General features: G+C 39.4%; 1 protein-coding gene across 1 annotated transcript; it reads right to left on the reverse strand.

The window, feature by feature from the left end:
* Positions 1–6,042: 6,042 nt before the first annotated feature.
* On the reverse strand, positions 6,043–19,768 carry LOC116887265 (olfactory receptor 2B11-like). The gene is made up of 6 exons (XM_032888832.1): positions 19,748–19,768; positions 19,254–19,421; positions 11,401–11,571; positions 10,398–10,451; positions 7,911–7,973; positions 6,043–7,231 (listed from the first exon to the last, which is right to left on the reverse strand). Exons 5-6 carry the CDS (start codon positions 7,915–7,917, stop codon positions 6,273–6,275), a joined length of 966 nt encoding a protein of 321 aa, XP_032744723.1. The 5' UTR covers positions 7,918–7,973; positions 10,398–10,451; positions 11,401–11,571; positions 19,254–19,421; positions 19,748–19,768; the 3' UTR covers positions 6,043–6,272.
* Positions 19,769–23,426: the final 3,658 nt, after the last annotated feature.

A 23,426-nucleotide genomic window follows, 5' to 3' on the forward strand; every position in this document is an offset into this window, starting at 1 on the left:
GTTACGGAAGGTTTTTATTACATTTGTGGGTGTACTGAAAGGAAAACGACCCTGCCAGCATCTCTGATGGGTTTCTCAGCTAATCCCTCTAACCTTAAACGCCAGTTCTGGTCCTGGACCCCTGTTCTTCAGCCTTAAGAGCTAAGTGAGCAGGAGGCAGGATCGTGCACGTTTATACGGATGAGAAGACGGTGGTGCAATGCAGAGGGCGGATCACATTTCAGAGCAGAGCTGGGTCCAGACGCTGCTTCGGGCCTGCGCAGGACAGAGCGCACCGCACCGAGCTGGACAGACGGCGGGGTCACTCTGTGGCCTCCGGGAGTCCCCGTCCTCTCTGGAATGGCAGTTCGCTTGTTCTCCTCCGACTTCACTCACATCTGACTCCTCGGAGCAGTCCGTGACGATTAAGTTATTTCAGGCATCCAGTACGGAGCTTCGACCCTGGATTCAGTCCGGGAACAGCAAGGCCTTGTTGGTCTCTGCCGCAGGCGCAGCCGGGTTCCTGAGTTACCTCAGCGGAGACAGAGAAGACAGAGGCGCCCCAGGGCTGTGACCATCTTAGTGGATTAAGGCCTGAGGCCTGCCCTTTTAGAAGATTGTGGAGTGTATGTCTTCAAGATTATGGATTCTATATGAATCAATACTTCAAGGTCATTCTGTACATACGTTTTAAATTATGTAAACAAATTAGGGGGAAAACGTACAATTTTGAGGGACACCTAATTCACGTTGCAAATAGGAAATCTTCCACCTCTGCCTTTGGCTCCCAAATGTGTGCTGATGAACTTGCAGAAATGCCACAGCTTTCTGACCATTTTCCTGTTCAGTCACCGGCATAAAGGAAGCACAAAACACAGGAAGGGAGGAGAAACAAATCACCAGCTTTCATAATAAACGTCCAGCTGTCGGGTTACTTAAAAAAGAAAAGAAAAAAGAGAAAACTGTTTCTCTGTGTTTTCTTAAAGCTCTTTAAATTTCCTTAAAACAGATATTTTGAATATTCTGTCCAAATGTTCAGGCATAGGAGATGCATGTAGTTGGCTGATAGTGTCTTATTTTGTTTCTTATGTTGTGGTTCCTTGAAGGCTTTAAAAAATAAAAAAGTCTTTCTATGTAGCTATGGCCACTCTGTTATTCAGTAGGTGCCCCATGCAGACCTCAAACTCACAGTAAACCCACCCTCAACTCTTCTTAGTGCTAGTGCTGTAAACGAGTGTCACCATGCCAGGCTTTCCCTGAATTTTCTTGATGTCGTTGGTGTATGATAATACCTTTACATGGAAAATAAGTATTTATTTTAGTATTTGTGGCCTACCTTTTCTAAGTAAGCTGCTTATTGACTGTGAACCTACGAACATGTCTGTGATTTCAGCATTAAATGTCGCCCTAGCTGGTTGTGGTGGTGCCACACAGAGGCGGGAGACTGCAAATCCGAGGACATCTGAACTATGCTTCTGCATATGGTGCCCAAAAGGTTTCCCTTTGCTGACATCGTTCCAGCTCGAGAGGGCGCTTCAAGTCTATGCTTATTCCACCTCTGTAGTTAGTGTGCTGGAAATGAATTGGAAGAGTATGTGAGAGAGTATCTATTCCTTCATAGATGGTTTTGTTGTTGTTATTTTTTTGTTTTGTTTTGTTTTAAATATCAGTCACCTCAGGAACAACAACACGATTATGCCCCCAGCTCTATGCTTTACCGTGGAATGAACAGTCCCAGACACTTATGGAACAATTTGACATACACCTTCCCTTTCTTCCTCAGTTTAATGATAATTTCCTTCATGTTATATTCTTGAAAGTTGGAGAAGAAATAGAGTAGGTAAGATATTCTTGTGGCCACCAATACTACAAGACTAACTACTCTACAGAGAAAGCACATTGCAAACCATACCCACGCTACCGAGGGTCTTTTAGCTCTAGATCACCATGTTATGCCACAAGTGATGTTGTCCTGAAAAAAAATCTGTTATCTTGTTAGGTGTGGTGGCTCACAACTATAATCCAATCACTTAAGGAGGCTAAAGCGGGAGGAGTGACACAGATTTAAAAGTGGCCTGGGCTGCATAATGAGTTTTAAGTTAGTCTAGGGATCCAGGGATGCAGTGTGTGTGTGTGTGTGTGTGTGTGTGTGTGTGTGTGTGTGTGTGTGTGTGTGTGTGTGTGAGAGAGAGAGAAGAGAGAGAGAGAGAGAGAGAGAGAGAGAGAGAGAGAGAGAGACACATTGTATGGCTTTTTGTTTTTCTTTTTTTTTTTCTTAGTCATAACCAATTTTATTCACATAGTATTCTGTTCTATTACACCAAGGCACTAATGTATTGTGATTACATATCTAGATAAAAGCAAATACAACAACCATTAGAATTAGGAATGGAGTTTAGATTCTTCTTTCCTATAAATTCTTTTAAATTTTAAAATTCATTTGAATAATTTTAAATGGCTTTCTTGATCCTCCCCTATGTTCTTTCCTTTTTTTGGGATATTTTTATTTACATTTCAAATGTTATTCCCTTTCCTGGTTTCCCATCCATAAGCCCCCATCCCAAACCCCTCCCCCATAAGGGTGTTTCCCCTCCACATCCACCCCCTTCCCACCCTCCCCCCCACATTCCCCTGCACTGGGGGTGGCAGCCTTGGCAGGACCTAGGGCTGCCTCTCCCATTGGTACCCAACAAGGCCATCCTCTGCTACCTATGCAGCTGGAGCCACGGGTCTGTCTATGTCTTTGGGTAGTGGTTTAATCCTTGGAAGCTCTGGTTGGTTGGCGTTGTTGTTCTTATGGGGTTGTAAGATCCTTCAACTCTTTGAATCCTTTCTCAAATTCCTCCAATGGGGACCCTGTTCTCAATTCAATGGTTTGCTGCTAGCATTCGCCTCTGTATTTGTCGTGCTCTGGCAAAGCCTCTCAGAGAACAGCTACACCCGGTTCCTGTCAGCCTGCACTTCTTTGCTTCATCCATCTTGTCTAGTTTGGTGGCTGTATATGTGGGGCAGGCTCTGAATGGCCATTCCTTCTGCCTCTGTTCTAAACTTTGCCTTCATATCCCCTCCTATGGATATCTTTGTTCCCCCTATTAAGAAGAACTGAAGCATCCACACTTTGGTCATCCTCCTTCTTCTTCAGTTTCATGTGATCCATGGATTGCATCTTGGGTAAATCGAGCTTTTGGGGTAATGTTCACAAAATTGTGGCTTCTTCACAGCTCTCTGCTCAATGACCGCTGGGTCAAAGAAGAGATAAAGAAACTAAAGACATTCTAGAAGTCGATGAAAATGAAGGTACAGCACATACAAACTAATGGAACACGAGAAAAGCAGTGCTAAGAGGAAAGTTCACAGCACAAAGTGCTTTCCTAAAGAAACTGGAGAGATCCCATACTAGCGAGTTACAGCACACCTGAGAGCTCTAGAGTAAAAGGAAGCAAACACACATTAGAAGACTTGACCACAGGAAATAATCAAACTCAGGCTGAAATTAATCAATCAGAAACAAAGAGAACAATACAAAGATCAACAAATAAAAGAACTGGTTCTTGGAGAAAATCAACAAGACAAGACAAACCCTTGACAAATAACATAAAAGGCAGAGAGACTCCAAATCAGAAATTAAAAAGGAGACCGAACAATGGACATTGAGGAAATTCAAAGAATCGTCAGGTCTTACTTAAAGAACCTGTTCCCCACAAAATTAGAAACTCTAAACAAAATGAATAATTTTGCAGATAGATAACACTTACACAGCTAAATCAAGATAAAGTGAACTATGTTAAATAGTGCTTTAACCCGTAAAGAGATACAGCCATTAAAAGTTCTCAAACCAAAAAAAAAAAAAACAAAAAAAAAAAAAAAAAAAAAAAAAAAACAAAAAACAAAAAAAAAAAAAACAAAACCAAAACAAAAACAAAAAAAAAAAAAAAACCCAAAATCTTTTTTTTTTTTTTTTTTGAGCACAGAATTCTACCAGACTTTGAAAGAAGGGTTAAGAGCAATACTCCTCAAACTATTTCACAAAATAGAAACAGAAGGAAAATTGCAAAGCTAATTCTATGAGGCCACTGTCACCCTGACACCTAACGCACAAAATGACTCAACACAGAAAGAATTCAGACCAATTTCCCTTATGAACATTGGTAGAAAAAAATACTCAGTAAAATGCTCAGAAACCAAATCCAAGAACATAACAAAAAGATCATCCACCAAGATCTAGTAAGCTTTATCCCAGGGATGTAGGAATGGTTCAATGTATATGAAAACCCATCCATGTAAACCATGTAAACAAACTGAACTAAAAAAAAAAGATCATCTCAGATGCCGAAAAAAACCTTGGACAAAATCTATCGCCCCTTCCTGTTAAAAGACCTGGAGAGATCAGGGCTGTAAGGCACATAACTAAGTGCAGTAAAGGCAACACATCAAGCCAGCAGCCAACGTCAAACTAAAGGGAGAGAAACTTAAAGCAACTCCACCAAAATGGAGGACAAGACAAGGCTGCTCACCCTCCCCATATCTTTTCAATGTCGCCCTTAAAGTTGTAGGTAGAGTAATTAGATAACCCGAGGAGATCAAGGGGATACTGGAAAAGTAGGACCCAGTGTGTCGGTATTCACAGACGATATGATAGGACACACACCCCAAAACTTTTACCAGAGACCTCCTACAACTAAAAAAATACCTTCAGCCAAGTGGATAGATACGAAATTAAATCAAAATGATCAGTGGTCCTCCTTTATACAAATAGACTGAGGAAGAAATCAGGGAAACAACCTTTCACAATAGGCACAAATAAGGTAAAATACCTTGGTGTAATTCCAACCAAGCAAGGGAAAGACGTGCATGATAGGAAATTCAAGAAAGAAATCGTGGAAGATCTCAGAAGACAGAAAGATCTTCCGTGCTCATGGATTGGCAGGATTAACGTGGTAAAAATGGCCATTTTACGTCTGACTGAGAACAGTGCTTGTGTGGTTTGGGGGTAACTCTTGGACCCCATCAGTTTGATTATATTATGTTTTCTTTTTTTTTTAATTTATTCAACTGAGCTCTATGTACTTCTGTATGTGCTTTTGTTTCTTTTCTTTTTTTTTTCTTTTCTTTTTTTCGGAGCTGGGGACCGAACCCAGGGCTTCTACCACTGAGCTAAATCCCCAACCCCTGCATGTGCTTTTGTAATAGTGGTTATCATCCTTTTATTTCTCGTACAGGACTTACTGGTTATTGTAGGGATTTGATGGTGTGATTTCCCTGTTTTGTTTTGTTTTGTTTTGTTTTGTTTGATTTTGTATTTTTTGGTTTTATTGTCTGAACGATGCTTTACTGCCCTTTCAATTCTGAAGGATAGATTTCCTGTATATATTTTTAGTTTGTAGCTGTTTTCCTCTCAGGAGTTTATCCTGTTCTCTTCTATCCTCTACTATAATGTAAACATAAGCTTAGAAAACTGGATTTATTATAATAAAGAGTCCCTTGCGTTATGGCTGGTGAACTTTTGGCAGGCGGGGCCTAAATGGAGAAAGTGGGTCACTGGGTCAGAGCCTTGAGGATTTCACTTCCTTCCGTTCTTCCCCATTTTCTCCTCTGTCTTTCTCTCTCTCTCTCCTGGTCAGATCGATGCAACAAAGCTGACACATGCTCCAACAAAAATGACTTAAAATATCAAAATTTCAACATCAAATTAATAAATTTTATTTCACAAATTATAAAGAATTTTATATGATAGTTTTAAGTTTCGGGGAATAGATTAACAACTAAATTGTAGAAATTTCAATTTGTATTGGAATACATCTTGAGTATCACTTGCCTCTAAAATAAATTTCATCAAAAATATACTCATTATTTATTGATATAATTCACTTGTTTTACATCAGAAAATATTTTTTTCTCTTATTGATTCATGTTAAATTTCAAAGGCGCATCTAAGTGTTCCACTTTAGTCTCAGAAATGTCTCTGGGCTGTTCTTCCTTAGCAATGTCACCTTCGTTTTTCTCATTGATTCCAGACTTATACCAGCTATGTTTGAAAAAGAATCAAACATTTACCCATAGTTCTTGCCTGCTTGTATATTTTAATATATCATGAAATTCTTTATTTAAATGTAAAAGACTTCATCCTAATTCATAAACAAAACTCACAATGCTCTGATACTAGAAATGAGAAAAATCCGGCAAGAAGACCGTAATCTGTGAACCTGGAATATATGACCATTATTAGAGAAACCAATATAAAATTATTACAATATAATTATTATAAAATTATTAGTTTTAATGCCAAACAACTTTCACTTTGAACTGAAGATGCTTCTCAGTAGCTTTTGTAAGGCACTCTTTACATCCTTGTTCCTCAGGGTATAGATGAAGGGGTTCAGTGTAGGAGTTATCACTGCATAAAAGAGAGCCATGAACTTGGGTTGGTCCCTTGTGATGGAGGAAGAAGGCTGAAGGTACATGCTTATGGCCGGACCATAAAATAAAGAAACTACAATGAGATGAGAAGAACATGTCCCAAAGGCTTTTCTCCTTCCCTCAGAAGATTTAATTCTAAGTACTGCACGACCAATATTAACATAAGACGCAAGAATTAAGCACAGAGGAACAGCCAGGATGAAAATGCACACCACGGAAAGTGCCAGCTCATTAAACTCCTTTTCCCCACAGGCAGTTTTTATGAGAACGGGGATTTCACACAATAAGTGATCCAGTTTATATTGGCCACACAATGGCAATTGTAATGTAAGTGTAGCCTCTGAAAAAGCAAAGATCACTCCAGTCAGCCACATGATAGACACTGACAAGACGCACACTCGCTGACTCATGATGAGGGTGTAGTGGAGAGGTCTGCAGATAGCCACGTAGCGATCAATGGACATGATAGCCAAAAGCAGACATTCCGTGCCTCCCATTACGTGGAAGACATAGAGTTGGATAACACATCCAACGTAACTGATGGTTTTTCTGGAGCTTCCCAGGTTAAACAGCATCTGAGGCACAAGGCTTGTGGTGTAGCACATGTCCAGAAAGGAGAGATTTGTGAGAAAGAAATACATGGGGCTGTGGAGACGAGGATCCAAGGTGGACACCAGGATGATGGCGATGTTCCCCATCAAAGCCATGGGGTACGTGATCAGCAGAGTAACAAAGAGCGGGAGTTCCAGCCACGGGTGGTCAGCGAAGCCCAGGAGGATGAATTCTTTCGGGTGGCTTTCATTGGATACAGCCATTCTTCTTTGGTATATTTTACCTGCTGTTTAGAAGTGCTGTGTTAATTTAAAATGGTAGATATATAAAGTAAAGAAAAGTTATTGGAAACTGAGAGAAGTGACAGTCACATGCAAAGATGAATACATGAAATAGCGTAGTTGGTTGATGTTGGGATCTGGAGAAATTACTCAAGGCTGAAGAACGCTTACTGTTTTTCTGGGAAACCAAACATGAATTCCCAGTACCTGTGATGAGTGTAGCACAACCACCCACATCTCCAGGTCCAGAGAATAAAACACCCATTTCTGTACCTGTGTGGACCCCCAAGAGCACACATAGACATGAATTAAATAATAAGAAAAATTAAAAGACAAACTCTACCTTTAATAACACAACCTCTAAAAGCCAAGCATGCTGTACTTCAACTCCTTAATTAAAATTTCTACCATATTAGGTCACTCTGTCCAGAATAGCTCTTTATTATTCATAAGCAAAGTACAAGAAATCCATTATAAACAATAAAGAAATCTCTGATTATGATGCCATTGCAACAGAAGATTCTATCAATAATTCTACCCACAGATAAAAACAAAGAAGAACAATAAAACCCCATGACTGTGAATGTACAGAAAAGAATGCAGCTCAATGGTAAGGTATAAAGATTACAGAAGAACCAAACATTACACATTTGTGTAAACATAATAGGAAGTCGTACATACCTTTCATAATTAAGTCAGACTTAATAATCTCAATCTTCCAATTAAAAGGCAGAGACTACCAGACTGGAATGAGATACAGGAAGCGATTATTCATATAAACAAACAAACACATCCCATTTTCAAAGGCAAACAGAATAAAAGTGAAATTACAAGAAAAATTGGTTCTAAAAGCAAATAATATCAGTGATTGAAAGGATACCTTTGTATCATCCAAAAGGAGGGCCTAAAATTCATGAGTAATGAATCATACAGGGAACGTTGGCATCTCCATGTTCAGTAAGGAGTATTGAACCCAAAGAGATGAACAGATTCTAACATAATAGTGGGCGACCACATTATCAATAACAGATCATTCAGGCAAAGAAAATAAAACAAAGAAACAGAAGGCAAACAAGCAAAAAACCCACTAAAGACACATTCTTACTAAATCAAACAGAAAAAAAAGCATGCTTTTTATTTTAGTTGTTGTTTTGTGTTTGGTTTTTTGTTTTTTGTTTTTGTTTTGTTTTTTTTTTTGGTTTTTGTTTTGTTTTGTTTTTGGCTTCCGTCTTCCCCTGCTAAGCCAGGGCTTCTCCATGTAACCCTGGATGTTCTGGAACTTTCTTTGTAGTCCTGACTGGCATCATCCTCAGTGTCTGCCTGCCTCTGCCTTGTGAGTACTGGGACTACAGACATTCACCCCACTACCCAGCGGCATGGAAATAAATAAAGAACTAATCTCTTGTATCTTATTAGATTATAATGGAATATACTACAGATCAATAAATATAGCATCTGGAGAAATTATATTAAACATGGTAACTAAACAACATATCATTAAATGATGAGTGTTATTATTGAAGAATTTAGGAAGTAAGTTAATTTTTCATAAAATTACATGAAAAAAAAGGAATACAATATAACATTAGCCAAACGGACAGAATGAATGCTGTTATGAGACTAGAGCTGTTGTTCATCTGCATTTAAACAAATACAAATGTGCTGTAAGTAAATTACCTATAAAGGTACATAAAAGTTTAAATAAACAAGATCTACAAATATCAAAATTATTAGAAGAAAAGAGATAATAAAAATGGGCAGAAATATAATTTCCTATAAGTTGAAAAATCCTCAAGAAATCCAAACCACATCTATGAGCAGACAAAGCTGAAGCAAGGTTCAAAATGAAAAACTAAAGTGGTCAATAAAAGCGAGAGCAAAACGGTAAATTTGCCAACATAACTAAGATCAAGACTGATTGATTTATTGATAAATTCTGACAGATCTTAAGAGACAAACCATTTCCAATGTTCTTCAAAGTATTTAACTAAGGAGAAATGAAGACTAAAAAATATGTCATGTGAATCTAGGAATACCCTGATACTCAAACAGGCTCAAAACAAAGCAAAAAGGAGAAAATACAAACATCACGATCAAGTGGGATTCACTGTGGGAAACTTAAGATGGCTCAACATATAACGCAATCAATATAATATGACGTATAAGCACAAATAAAGGGTCGGAATCACATCATTATCTCGATAAATGCATAAAATAATTTTGACAAAAACATTATGTCTCTTAGTAACACAAGTAAAAAAGGCAGCAAAAATACTATACCTTAATCCAACTGAATAAAAAGGCTACAATGTTGCAAATAAGTAGACAATATTATACTAAACTTGGAAAATTTGAAAGCATCTTCCATAATACAAGACATAAAAGAAGAATTTTTTCTGTCACTTTGAACATTGTGGGTAGAATCTTGGCCAGATCAGTAAAGAAAAGATAGTACAAAACAGTATACAAATGGGAATAGAAAATAATCAAACTATTTTTCAGATAATAAAATCCCATAATTATAAAGTGCTAAAGATTCCACCAGAACATTCTTACATATGATAAACACCATAAAATGTAGAACAACGCAATCTGCACACGCAGAAAATATGGTTTTTTTTTCTTATTCAACCCCCTCTCTTTTTGTGTGCGTTCACACAAAGATGTTCAAATGTGTGTAGATGCAGATGTGTGTGGTGTAAGAGTGTAGGCGCACAGGAGTGTGAGGGTGGAAGATGAGGTTTGATATAGGAAATCATTCTTGATCATTCTTTCGTCTTTCTCATTGAGAGATTCTCTCCCAATCGAACCTGGAGCTGGTCAATGTGGCTACCCTCCCTAGTTGGATATTTCTGGAGAAATATTTCCCATCTCCAAACTGTAATTAAGGTGGAATGCTGCTTCTATGTGGCATTCTCCACATTAGATTTGCTATAAAAACAAAACAAAACAACAAATTCCCAAAAGAGAAGCAAAAAAGACAAGAACATTCAAAGAATTCCCTAGATATAAAATTAAAGACATTTACAATATAAAATTCAAGAAGTGAAGAAAGAAACTTTGGAATACAGTAAAAGGTAGAAAGGATTTCATGTTTGTCAGATCAGCAGAATTTATGGTATGGAAGTGGCATCTCGCTAAAAGCAATGTACAAATTCAATACAATACCCATTCAGTTCCAATGACATTCTTCACAGAAATAGAATAGCAGTCTCCAAATTCCTGTGGAAAATGAAATAACCAAACAATTCCTAAGCAGAGAAAAAACAATAGGAACGTCACAATATCTGCTTTAACTGCAGTCATAATTTATAATGACAAATACTGACTGGCACTGGCTCAAAGGCAAAAAAATGCACCAATAAAAGAGAATAAAAGATGAATGCAAAATTTTTACTCAGTATTAGAGAAAAAATTATATCATCATAGGAAATGCATGGAGCTGGAGATGTTTGTGTTGAGCGAAATAATCTGGTGTTGTAGATACAAACTCTGTATGATTTCTAAAATATGAACAATAGAGTAAAGGAGCTCACGACAGTGAAGAGAGAACAGGAGGAGGAGGCAGGAAAACAGTAGCAAGGATTTGTGCATAACCAAAGTAGATTACATGGAACGTCACACTGAAATGTCTAACTTACAACTTAGCACACTTTGATGAAGAAGGAGTTAGCACATCTCCCAGTGGCCAATTCCACACACTTCAGATACATTTTTAACTGAAGTTAATTGGCATCAGGAAAGTCATCAGCATCTCCATTAAGCAATGAGAAGTTTTGAAAACCCACATGTGTTTTCTATGGACTCTTGAAATTAGGAATCTATAGTTTCCATATCTTACCATGTCATTTAAGACGTTAATTATTTTACTATTTAGGCCTTGCTAATCACTAGCAGAGCATAGTGATGAATAGTTAACTACCTAAATGTGGCGAGTAAAATGTCATTTGGAGGTGAATGGAAGATGAACTAAGGAGATTGGAAGTTTATTGGAGTCTTCAGCACAGAGGGTGATTAGTACTTAGGTAAAATTACTGTCACTCTTCATACTCTCGATGGCTAGCGCACAACTGAAAGGAAGAATTCACAGTTCAGTTATCAACAGCTTCGTGTTGACAGTCGCTTTTGACAATTTCATGAAGAAGAGAAAGTAAAAACTGTGTTTAGTTACCTTAAGAACGTGGTCTGGTAGTGTAAGACCACGGACTGATTAGTAAATGAACATTTCAGTGACTTTAGTAGATGAATTAGTAAATTATTCTCTCACTTCCACACCATCTTAACTCTTTTCTTGAATAGTCCCACCTGATAGATTGAGGCTACTACGACAGGTGCTTCACACCTGAAAGAGAAGAACAATACACAAACAAATTTAATTTTCTAATCTATGTCCCAACACTCTGTGTTCCTATGCCACTTAGTTCTGAGGTTTGTAATGCTCTTTATAGATAAAAACTCAATACAATTGTCCGGAATTGTAAACTCACTGTAGCCTAGGTGTGTTTCATGAATGAGGGTGACACCTACATAGGTCACTTAGCTGACATCATTCATGGTTTTATTGTAAAACAATTTGAACTCAGAAAAAATCTGGACCTAATTTCTTTTACAATTGAAAATGGAATGTGAAATAAATTACACTGGGCTGGGGAGAAAGCGCAGTAAGTGTTTGTCATGCAAGCCTTGTTAGGATTCAAGGTCAGTACTCAGCACCTGGGTTGAAAAGAGCTGGGCGTGGTGTGTGTAATCTCAGGCCTGGGGTGGTAGAAAAAGACAGAGACTTTCTGGTCAGCCACACCAGGCCAATTGCTGAACCCCAGGTCAGTGAGAGACCCTGTCTCATAATGCAAGGTCCATGGCTTCTGAAGCACAACACTAGAGGTTGCCCTCTGTCTTCTGCATGTGCATAAACGTCGTCTCTCCCTGTCTCTCTCTCTCTTTCCCACCCAATCCACATACAAAGAATTTCACTGTGTTTAAAACAAAATTTTAATAATTTGTTTTCACATACTATCAATTACATTGTAAGACGTGTATTGTTTATTTAGCATTTTTATATTCACAATTAATTTGTTAAGCCATTGACTGCTCTTAAAGCTTTTAAAGGGGCTATTTATACATAAATTCTCCTCGAGTTTACTATAATGGAATACAAGAGTGGTGATCCCCCATTATCTGTTGACTTAATTTATTTTGTATTATACAAATGTTTACATTATACAAGCTTAGCTTTGACTTAACTAATGCAGGAATATTCCTTGGCCATTTCATTTCTCTTGATATTTATTGAGCAACCACACAGATACTTCTGACTTGTGATTTACTCTAAAACACCTCTCTGCTCTTTAATTATATTATAATATCTCATTCTTTTCATTTCATACTCATATTCATCTACTTTTGCTTCATTTATCTATTTTGTGTCTTCTGCTCTAAAAAACTTTCTATTTTATTTTACTACAGAGCTCTATTTTCTCACAAAATTTAGTCTTTTTAATGATTTCTAGACTGCATTCATCTCCCAAGATCTTTGAACATCAGCTCATCTGTTTATTCTGGTGTCTCTCGGTCATACTTAGTTTTCCTCATTTGCTATTTAATTTAAGTCATGACATTTGTTAGATATTTACAGTTAAAGACAAAGCACATTAATCACTTTTTGTCTGACCCTAAAACATATAAATGAAATCTCTCTCTCTCTCTCTCTCTCTCACACACACACACACACACACACACACACACACACACACACACACACACACCACGTCTACCCACCCATATGGAGACTCTACCACAGAACCTTTAATTATTTACTCAAAACTGATTCCTATGGTATATGTAACAATTAAATAAAGACAATACTTTCTTCAAATATTCAATACAAGTCAAAGACTCTACTTACTCAAGTTAATACAAATTTAAGATAAAGAGATTGAGAAAAAATCAGTGAACTAGTTGTTTCTAAAACTACTGAACAAAGTATTTCTAATTTTCCAGGTTTCCCAAGGTAAAACATTGTATGCCATTCATGTATATAATATGTATATAATATGTATATAATATATACAAGTATCCATCGATGTTTCTACCTTCCTTGAGACCTCCTGGATTTTGAAACAAAGTGTTATTTAACTTACCTTGTTTTTACATTGTCCAGTGGAGTGAAATTGTGAAAAGATTCATTTACATCTGTCAGATTTTAGAGAACAGAGAAACTGTTGTCCACAGTACATAGTCAACCGTGAATCTCATTACTTACTTCTACAGTCGACACAAGTGCCATGGAACCTACATCCGACAGCCAGTAGCAGGAAGTATCCACCATGGTGTGTGAGTGTACTGCTATGTGCTTGCTGTATGCAGCCTCAAATATTGGAGACATTGTTTTCCACCAGACCATTCATTTATCCCTCTCCCAGGTGTGTTAGCACGGAAAATTCCTTGGGACAGTGCTCTCAGTGGAGATGTTTCTTATGCACAATTAACAGACACTAAACAGAGGTTGGTAGATATCTTCTGTTCAGACATGCTTTAAAGTAAACACATCAAAACTCACAAAACACTTTATAAAAGTGTTGCATTGAATGTAATTTAAATAAGTAAACTAAACAATATATGAGTAAATGAGTTTTGGAAATTTATATGAGAAGTTAAATACATTCATTCATTCGTATAATTTTGAAACCATTGAAATTATAATTCAGGTTGTTGCCAAGACTAAAAGAAATATAAACACAAAGCCAGACAGAAAACTTTCAGCTACAATTGTATACCGGCTGCAAGATTTTATGGGGGAATGGTGTCACAAAGCATGTGGGAGTAACCAACCAGTGACTGACTTTACTCAAGGGTCATTTCATGAGATGCATCCCATACCCAACACTGCTTGGGTGACTAAGAAATTGGACAAGATAATTCAGAGACTTAGGATAAAATAAAATAACACTGTTCTCAAATAAGAAAAAAAATGTAGTGAGAAAATTATTCTTAATGATATTTTACTATAACCATAAATGAGTGCCTTGCTCAGTGATCATCAGAATCTTCTTCCTGCAGCAGATGGGAACACATAAAGAGACTCACAGACAGACACTATGCACAGCGTGAAAGACCTTGCAACATTAAGCCCTAAATGAGTGGTCTTTATCAACCTGAGATATCAAGAAAACATGGCCCTGTAAATCAACACGAGCAAAGTTTATATAAACTCAAAGAGACTGATGCAGCATTGAGAGGTCCCTCATGGATCTGCACCAGGCTCTCTGCTTATGTATTACGGATTCCAGTTTAATGTTTTTATGAAATTCCTCTGTGTGTGAATAAGTAGGTCCTTGACTATCATGGCTTCTCTTGGGCTCTTTTCTTTCTGTTGGTTTGACTTGCTCAACTTTAACATGACAGTTTTTGTTTTAATTTTATTATACTTTATTTTGTTACATTAAAAACTGAATGAATGAATGAATGAATGAATGAATGAATGAAAACATAATTGTGATCAGACCTACTGATCCAGAAACATATAGGTTAGATTTCCTCTATGAAACCATTCCGCACCCACCCTCAGTCTCTAGGGCAAACCAAGCTGCACTGGATGGACTGCTGTCCCCCAGACTTTCACTGTCCATCCACCTCTCCAACCACTTTCATCAGACCTGCTTATATAGAACCACGCTCATGCATTGGCAGGAGTAATATAGTAAAAATGGCCATCTTGCCAAAAGCAATCTACAGATTCAATGCAATCCCCATCAAAATTCCATACAATTCTTCATAGAGTTAGGAAGAGCAATTTGCAAATTCATCTGGAATAACAAAAAACCCAGGAGAGCGAAAACTATTCTCAACAATAAAAGGACTTCCGGGGGAATCACCATCCCTGACCTCAAGCAGTATTACAGAGCAATAGTGATAAAAACTGCATGGTATTGGTACAGAGACAGACAGATAGACCAATGGAACAGAATTGAAGACCCAGAAATGAACCCACACACCTATGGGCACTTGATCTTTGATGAAGGAGCTAAAACCATCCAATGGGAAAAAGATAGCATTTTCAGCAAATGGTGCTGGTTCACCTGGAGGTCAGCATGTAGAAGAATGCAGATTGATCCATGCTTATCACCCTGTACAAAGCTTAAGTCCAAGTGGATCAAGGACCTCCACATCAAACCAGACACACTCAAACTAATAGAAGAAAAACTAGGGAAGCATCTGGAACACATGGGCACTGGAAAAATTTCCTGAACAAAACACCAATGGCTTATGCTCTAAGATCAAGAATCGACAAATGGGAATCTCATAAAACTGCAAAGCTTCTGTAAGGCAAAGGACACTGTGGTTAGGACAAACGGCAACCAACAGATTGGGAAAAGATCTTTACCAATCCTACAACAGATAGAGGCCTTATATCCAAAATATACAAAGAACTCAAAAAAGTTAGACATCAAGAGGGAGACAAATAACCCTATTAAAAAATGGGGTTCAGAGCTAAACAAAGAATTCACAGCTGGGGAATGCCAAATGGCTGAGAAACACCTAAAGAAATGTTCAACATCTTTAGTCATCAGGGAAATGCAAATCAAAACAACCCTGAGATTTCACCTCACACCAGTGAGAATGGCTAAGATCAAAAACTCAGGTGACAGCAGATGCTGGCGAGGATGTGGAGAAAGAGGAACACTCCTCCATTGTTGGTGGGGTTGCAGACTGGTACAACCATTCTGGAAATCAGTCTGGAGGTTCCTCAGAAAATTGGACATTGAACTGCCTGAGGATCCAGCTATACCTCTCCTGGGCATATACCCAAAAGATGCCCCAACATATAAAAAAGACACGTGCTCCACTATGTTCATTGCAGCCTTATTTATAATAGCCAGAAGCTGGAAAGAACCCAGATGCCCTTCAACAGAGGAATGGATACAGAAAATGTGGTACATCTACACAATGGAATACTACTCAGCTATCAAAAACAACGACTTTATGAAATTCATAGGAAAATGGATGGAACTAAAAAATATCATCCTGAGTGAGGTAACCCAATCACAGAAAAACACACATGTTATGCACTCATTAATAAGTGAATATTATCCCAAAAGCTCAAATTACTGAAGATGCAATCCACAGACCACGAGAAGCTCAAAAAGAAGGATGACCAAAGTGTGGATGCTTTAGTCCTTAGAAGGGGGAACAAAAAATATTCATAGGAGGAAAAATGGAGACAAAGTTTGGAGCAGAGATGGAAGGAGTGGCCATTCAGAGCCTGCCACATATGCATACAGTAACTAAACCCAGACACTATTGGGGATTGCAAGAAGTGCATGCTGACAGGAGCCTGATAGAGCTGTCCCCTGAGAGGCTGTGCTAGAGCCTGACAAATACAGAGGCAAACGCTCACAGCCAACCATTGAACTGAGAACGAGGTCCTCATTGGAGGAGTTAGAGAAAGGATTACAGGACCTGAGGAGTTTTGCAACCCCATAAGAACAACCATAGCAACCGACCAGAGCTCCCACCATCTAAAGAGCACACATTGACTGACCCATGGCTCCAGCTGCATTTGTAGCAGAGGACGGCCTTGTTGGGCACCAGTGGGTAGAGAGACGTCCTTGGTCCTGCCAAGGCTCGAACCCCCCCCCGACCCCCAGTGTAAGCAAATGTCAGTGCGGGGACACGGGAATGGATGAGCAGATATATATTGAACACCAGTCAAAAAATCAAATATTTCTGGCAAAAAACATCCACAAAATCTGGAATATTATGAAAAGCACTAATCCAAGAATAATATGAATAGAAGAGGGTAAAGAATCCCAGCACCAAGGACCAGAAAAATATTTTCAACAAAATCTTAAAAGAAAACTTTTTCAACCTAAATTAAGAGGTGCCTAAAAATATACATGAAGCATACAGAAAACCAATTAGATCGGACCAGAAAAGAAAACCACCCACCACATAACAATCAAAAATTTAAATACACAGAACACAGAAACAATGTTAAAGGCTGCAAGAGAAAAAGTCCGGGTATCACACAAAGGCAGACCTATCAGAATTGCACCCGACACATCTCAGCGGAGACTGTGAAAGGTAGAAATGCCTGGACAAACGGCTCGCAGCCTCAAAAAGCCCACGCATGCCAACCTAGACTACTAAACCCAGCAAAACTCTCAGTCACTGTAGACGGAGGAACCAAGACATTCCAAGACAAAACCAAATTTAACTACTATCTATCCACAAATCTACAAGAAAGAATTAGAATGAAAACCACAACCCAAGGAATGCAATAACCATAAAATCAGAAGAAATGAGTAATTTACATATCAGCAGAAAACACACAGCGCACACGAGCGCACACACACACACACACACACACACACACACACAACATCACCAACAAAAAAATAGGAATTAACAGTCACAGTTATTAATATCTGTCAACAAAATTAATGGACTCAATTACCCAATTAAAAGACAGAGGCTGACAGAATGGTTGTGAAAACCATTCTGTTGCACAAGAAACACAAGAAATAAAGAAAATTTTCTCAGAGTAAAGAGCTAGAAAAAAAGTTTCCTAGGAAAACTGACTCAAGAAGCAAACTGGAGGAGCCATTCTAATACCTAATGAAGTAGACTTTCAACCAAAATTTAGCAAAAGAGACAGAGAAGGACACTTCCTATTCATCAAAGGAACAAGGGCATCTATGGCATCAGCCGAACATCTATGCTCCAAACGCACGGACACACACATTTGTAAAGGAAACATTGCTTGAACCGCGCATTGAATCTGACACAGCAATGGTGGGGGATTTTGACACTGCGCTCTCGTCAATCAACCAGTCACCCAGACAAAAGTAAACAGAAATGATAAACCTATACGATGTTTCGAATCAAATGGACCGAACAATGTTTACAGAACATTTCGTTCAGACACAGACAAATATTCCTCCTTCTCAACACCTCGTGAGCCTCCTCCTGTTTGTCAGAAATCAATCACCCACAGACACGAGGATTCGAAACAGCGCCTTCTGCCTTTTCAGACACCGTGGGTTAAAGCCGGACGTCAACAGCAGAAACAACAGGAAACCCACACAGTCGTGCAACGAAACAACTCTACTCAGTGCTCTCTAGTGACTGAGTAAAGAAATAAGGAAGCAAAGAAATGAGGGGTTGGGGATTTAGCTCAGTGGTTAGAGCGCTTGCCTAGCAAGCGCAAGGCCCTAGTTTGGTCCCCAGCTCCAAAAAAAAAAAAGAACCAAAAAAAAAAAAAAAAAGAAAAAAGAAAGAAATGAAAGACTTTCCAGACTTCAGTGATAACCAAATTTATGGGAAACAACAGAAGCAGCGTGAAGAGGACAGAGCATTAGGCGCCTCCATAAAGAAATTAGAGAGTTCCCCTACGGACAGTTTAAAAGCTCATCTGAACGCTCTAAAAACTGCAAACACAAGGAAGAAGATGAGATGGGGGAAATAATCAATATCCAGGCAGAAGTCAGGCCAATCTAAAAAAGATAACAATACAAGGATCAACAAAACGAAGACCTGGCTCTGAGAAAATCAGCAGGATGACCAAGGCCCTGACCAAACCAACTGAAAGACAGACAGACAGGACCCAAATAAACTAAATCAAAAGTGAAAAGGGGGACATAACTGCCACTGCGGAAATTAAGAAAAAAATTAGGTCTTGTTTCAAAAGCCTGTGCGCTAAAAATCGGGAAATCTTAACAAAATGGATGATTTTCTAGACAGAACCCTCTTGACAAAATAAAATCAAGATCGGGTAAACTATTCAAACAGCCCTATTATCCCAAAGGAAGGAGAAAAGTAGTTAGAAGTCTCCCAAACCAAAGAAAGCCCAAGCCCTGATGGTTTTGTGCAGGATTCTACCATTATTTCCAAAGGGGAGCGATGCTCCCCAAACTGCTCCACAAAGAACAGAGGAAACTCGGCTGAACTCGTTCTATGAGGCCGCAGTCACCCTAATACCTAACCTCCCAAAATACTCAACCAAGAAAGAATTTCAGACCAATTTACCTTATAAACATTGATGCAAAAATACTCAATAAAATATTCACAAACAGATCTGAGAACACACACACACAAAAAAAACATCCTCTACCACGACCAAGCTGCCTCCATCCCAGGGCTGCCGGGAGGGTTCAATATAGGGAAATCCATCAGTGTAACCCAGCGTGTAAAGATCTGGAAAAAAATCACATTATCTTCTCATCAGATGCTGAGTAAACTGCTGGGGTCCAGCCCTCGACACAGGAGTCTCTCTCTCTCTCTCTCTCTCTCTCTCTCTCTCTCTCTCTCTCTCTCTCTCTCTCTCTCTCTCTCACACACACACACACACACACACACACACACAACTGCACACACTCTGCACTCTCTTGTGCACTCTGCGTTTTTTATTGTGGTTTTCTTTTCTCAAACTCCCACACTCATGCACACCTCTGTTCCTTACCCTTTCGTTCTCACACACGCTCTTCATACACAGCTCACATTCCCTCCTCACTCACTCTCACATTTTCTCCCTCATGCTCTCTAGCCTTTCTCCTGCCCCAGTCTTTTATTGATAATTCAAAAGGAGGTAGAAAAAGGACATCGTATAATCACTGCCAAATCAAATTCAAAAGAACAATCACATCCCACAAAGAACTAAAAATTACAGTTGTTCCCCAAAGTTTCCAGTTTCCCCTATTCCCAGGTCTGTGGCCAAAATAATAATAATTGCAAACTCGTCATTATTTAAACTTTTTTTTTTTTTTTTTTTTTTTTCGGAGCTGGGGACCGAACCAGGGCCTTGGCGCCTTCCTAGGCAAGCGCTCTACCACTGAGCTAAATCCCCAACCCCATTATTTAAACTTTAACTTTTAAGTTATTATACTTCAGGGCGCAAAGCTTGGGGGTCAGCTACCTGCATTTTCCTGTGAGGCTCTAATGACAAATGACAAAGGCAAAGGCCAGGCAGTGGCCAGAAAGAATCAAGTTAACCCTTAACTCCGTTCACTAACTTGATTTCTGTTCCTCGCACAATGACTCTCCTCAGAGTCCCAGTATTTTGACTTCATTACTAGTATACAATTTTATATATTCTATACTTCCTTATCCAGGAACCACTCTCCAATGTTATATAAAACTTAATTCCTGGGGTTGGGGATTTAGCTCAGTGGTAGAGCTGGGTTCGGTCCCCAGCTCCGAAAAAAAGGAAAAAGAAGAAGAAAAAAATTTAATTCCTAACTTCAATAACTTTTTCCTTTCCTAGGGTCCCAATGTTGGCTCCAATTCATTTTCTAGTAATTTCTCTAAAGTTTCTATGCGCGTCAAGCGTTAATCTGGAGCTACTGTTGTGCAGTCGTTGCGTTGTTTCCAAGATGGGAGCTCAGGGCCTGCACCCGGGCCTTTAGGGCTGTGCTGTGCCCCAGGCCTCGGTTCCCAGTTGTTTCCGAGTCATAACCTCAAGGGACACCCAGTTTCACAGAATTCACCAGAGCAGAAGGAGAAAGAAGTAGGAAAGTCAGATGTCATAGAATAATTATGCACACCAAGGCCAGCTGAAAGGCATGAATGAAATCTATGCGGCCTTTGTCCGGGGCTAAGGAGGAGAAATGGGAAAAACCAGATTTTACAAAGAGCAGCCCTGGCCTCCTGCTGGCCGTCCCTGCCGTCCATGTTGTCCCCCCGCAATAAAGTTTTGACCAAACCCAACCTCCCTTTATGTTAAAGGCTTGGGGAGATGAGGGATACGAGGTCCTGGGAGGAGGGGAGGGAAGGGTTTGGAGGATCTGGAGCAACCAGGGGCACCGCGGGACATGGCCCGGGGCGCGCAGAGATGGGGGAGCCCGCGTGGCTCTGGCCCTGGGCCCCTGCGCTGTGCACAGTCGCGTCCTCCGGTTCCTGTGGGGCTCCGATCCGTGGGGTGGAGCCGCCTCTGACTCCCCCGACTTTGGGGCCCTTTTCCTCTTCCTCTCTTGCCTCGTCCAGCCTTGACCTGTGTCTGGTCCTGATGCTGCTTTTTGTGCCAGATTTTGTTGTTCTCCTCGGAAGGTCTTTTCTTTCCCCACAAAGAAACACTGGAAATCATAAATAATACCGTGTCCTTTACAGTGCTTACAGAGAAGTAATCCAAAGATGCTTGAAATTTAATGTTAAATATTCTGATGAAGCTGTAAATAAATGATAATTCTACTAAAAAAAAATCCAGCTAACCAAAATGAAAATAAAACCAGACAAACAAACCAGTTCTTTCCGTTAGCTTTCGCCCCTCACATGTCCAGCCTATGTGGTTATTTTTCTTAAATCGCTTTACTCATCGATCTGTTGAAAGAAAATTGCATTAACTTTTCTTTCCCGTTTAAGATGCATAGTCTGAGATCCGAAGACATAAAAACAGGCATAGATTTTAAAGTCTTCTGGCAATTCTTTATTACCAGGGATTAATGAATCCGAATCAATTAAAAGTGGACTCTGAGACAGGATGCAAGGTTCAAAGGAGGAGGCACCAAGGGCCCTGCCCTATTGGACGCCTAGGAAATCGCCGATTCCCGTGGCAGAGCAGCCCCACGGGCGCAGTCGGCCGCGTGTCCGGCGGTGACAGGCGGCGCTCTCGTTTCTCAACTCGAAGATGATCGCACCTCATAATGGAAACCTTGCTAATTACTCAGGGAGAGAGAAAGGTAATTCAATTAATCTTTTAATTTATGAAAACTGTACTTTGGAATTTTTGGTCAGTTGTGTCTTTCTCTTCCCCGTATTCTCTGAGAGAAGGAAGAGTTTGCTTTTTTTTTTTTTTTCTTCTTTTTTCTTTTTCTTTTTTTCGGAGCTGGGGACCGAACCCAGGGCCTTGCGCTTGCTAGGCAAGCGCTCTACCGCTGAGCTAAATCCCCAACCCCAAGAGTTTGCTTTTTAATTATTTGATTTGCTTTGTTCTGGAGAAGGAGAAAGCAAAGACGGTGGAGCTGTGGGTGGTTTATTAACACGGGTGTTTACTAATTTATGAGAAATTTGTTGCTTCAGCTCAAACAATATCTCGGATAAAAGCAGGCAATCATGACAGACAGGGTAAAGAACAGCTGCCACCTCCAAACTAAAACACAGTTGAGAAGACTTTGGAAACACTCAGTTATTTCTACAAAGATGGACTCCTGGGAGCTCATTAGTGAGACTCGGGGACTAACAGCAATGAACTCATTTACCTGGGTCCGCTGGGAGTCTTTCGCAGTCTTAGCATTATTGAATGGTAGAAATATATTTTATTCACATTCTCACCCTATTAAAAAATTTCCAATACTGAATTTTAGTGCATACTCCAATATAACTGTGATGAGTGAGGAAACTGTGGAAAGTGATTCATGTTCTTCAGGTTTTCCTTTAAGGATTTCCCAGAGCTGCAGTGCATCACTGAGCCGTCAGCTCTCTGCTTTGTGGTTGTGTCTCAGGATACAAAGTCCCAGTTACCGATCAAGACGCACACCTGACTGCACGCACGACCGTCGTGGTCATGGACCTCTGAAACAGTGAGTTGCTTTGGTCTTGGTGTCTTAACAAGCATAAATATCCTAAAAACCCTCCAAACTTTACTGAGTTTTATTTAGACGTATGTTAATATATAAAAATAAATATTAAAGAAAAATTCCCACAGTGAACTCCTTGAGGAAATGAGGAGATTCGTTAGGCAAAAGCAAACATTGTAATTTAACTGTGTTGATAATTCTGCCCATGGTCGTATGCTTACCACGGCATCCACTGTACTAGATGCGTTCTGCTTACTTGATCCAGTCTGAAAACAGTGCTTCTAAGGAATTCGGGGAATTGTGTTATAAAGAATCAGAGATCTGTGAACCCTAAAGGTGGTCGACGTCCAACTGTGCTTCACTGAGGATGAACCAAGCGTGTGATAAAACACTGGACGTATGTTAGTGACTTTGTCAATAAAGTAATAGTTCTTCTCATTACATTTTCCAGTAAACATTGGGAAAAGGATGCTTTCAAATAAATCCTTTTCTTCTTAACCTGGTTGAACTAAAATGGAATTCTTCCTAGGGTCCGAGAAGCAGTGATGGGGGCAGTGATGGTGCTGGAGACAACCTTCACTTCTTTGTGAACCGAGGGTGGAGATTTCAAAGCTGTTTTATTCCTTCAAGGTTAACTATTTATTTATTAGTCAAGGATCTTATTTCCATGAATAATAATGATTCAGAGAGA

This window comes from Rattus rattus, chromosome 18 (genome assembly GCF_011064425.1).
Source record: "Rattus rattus isolate New Zealand chromosome 18, Rrattus_CSIRO_v1, whole genome shotgun sequence".
Lineage (NCBI taxonomy): Eukaryota > Metazoa > Chordata > Mammalia > Rodentia > Muridae > Rattus > Rattus rattus.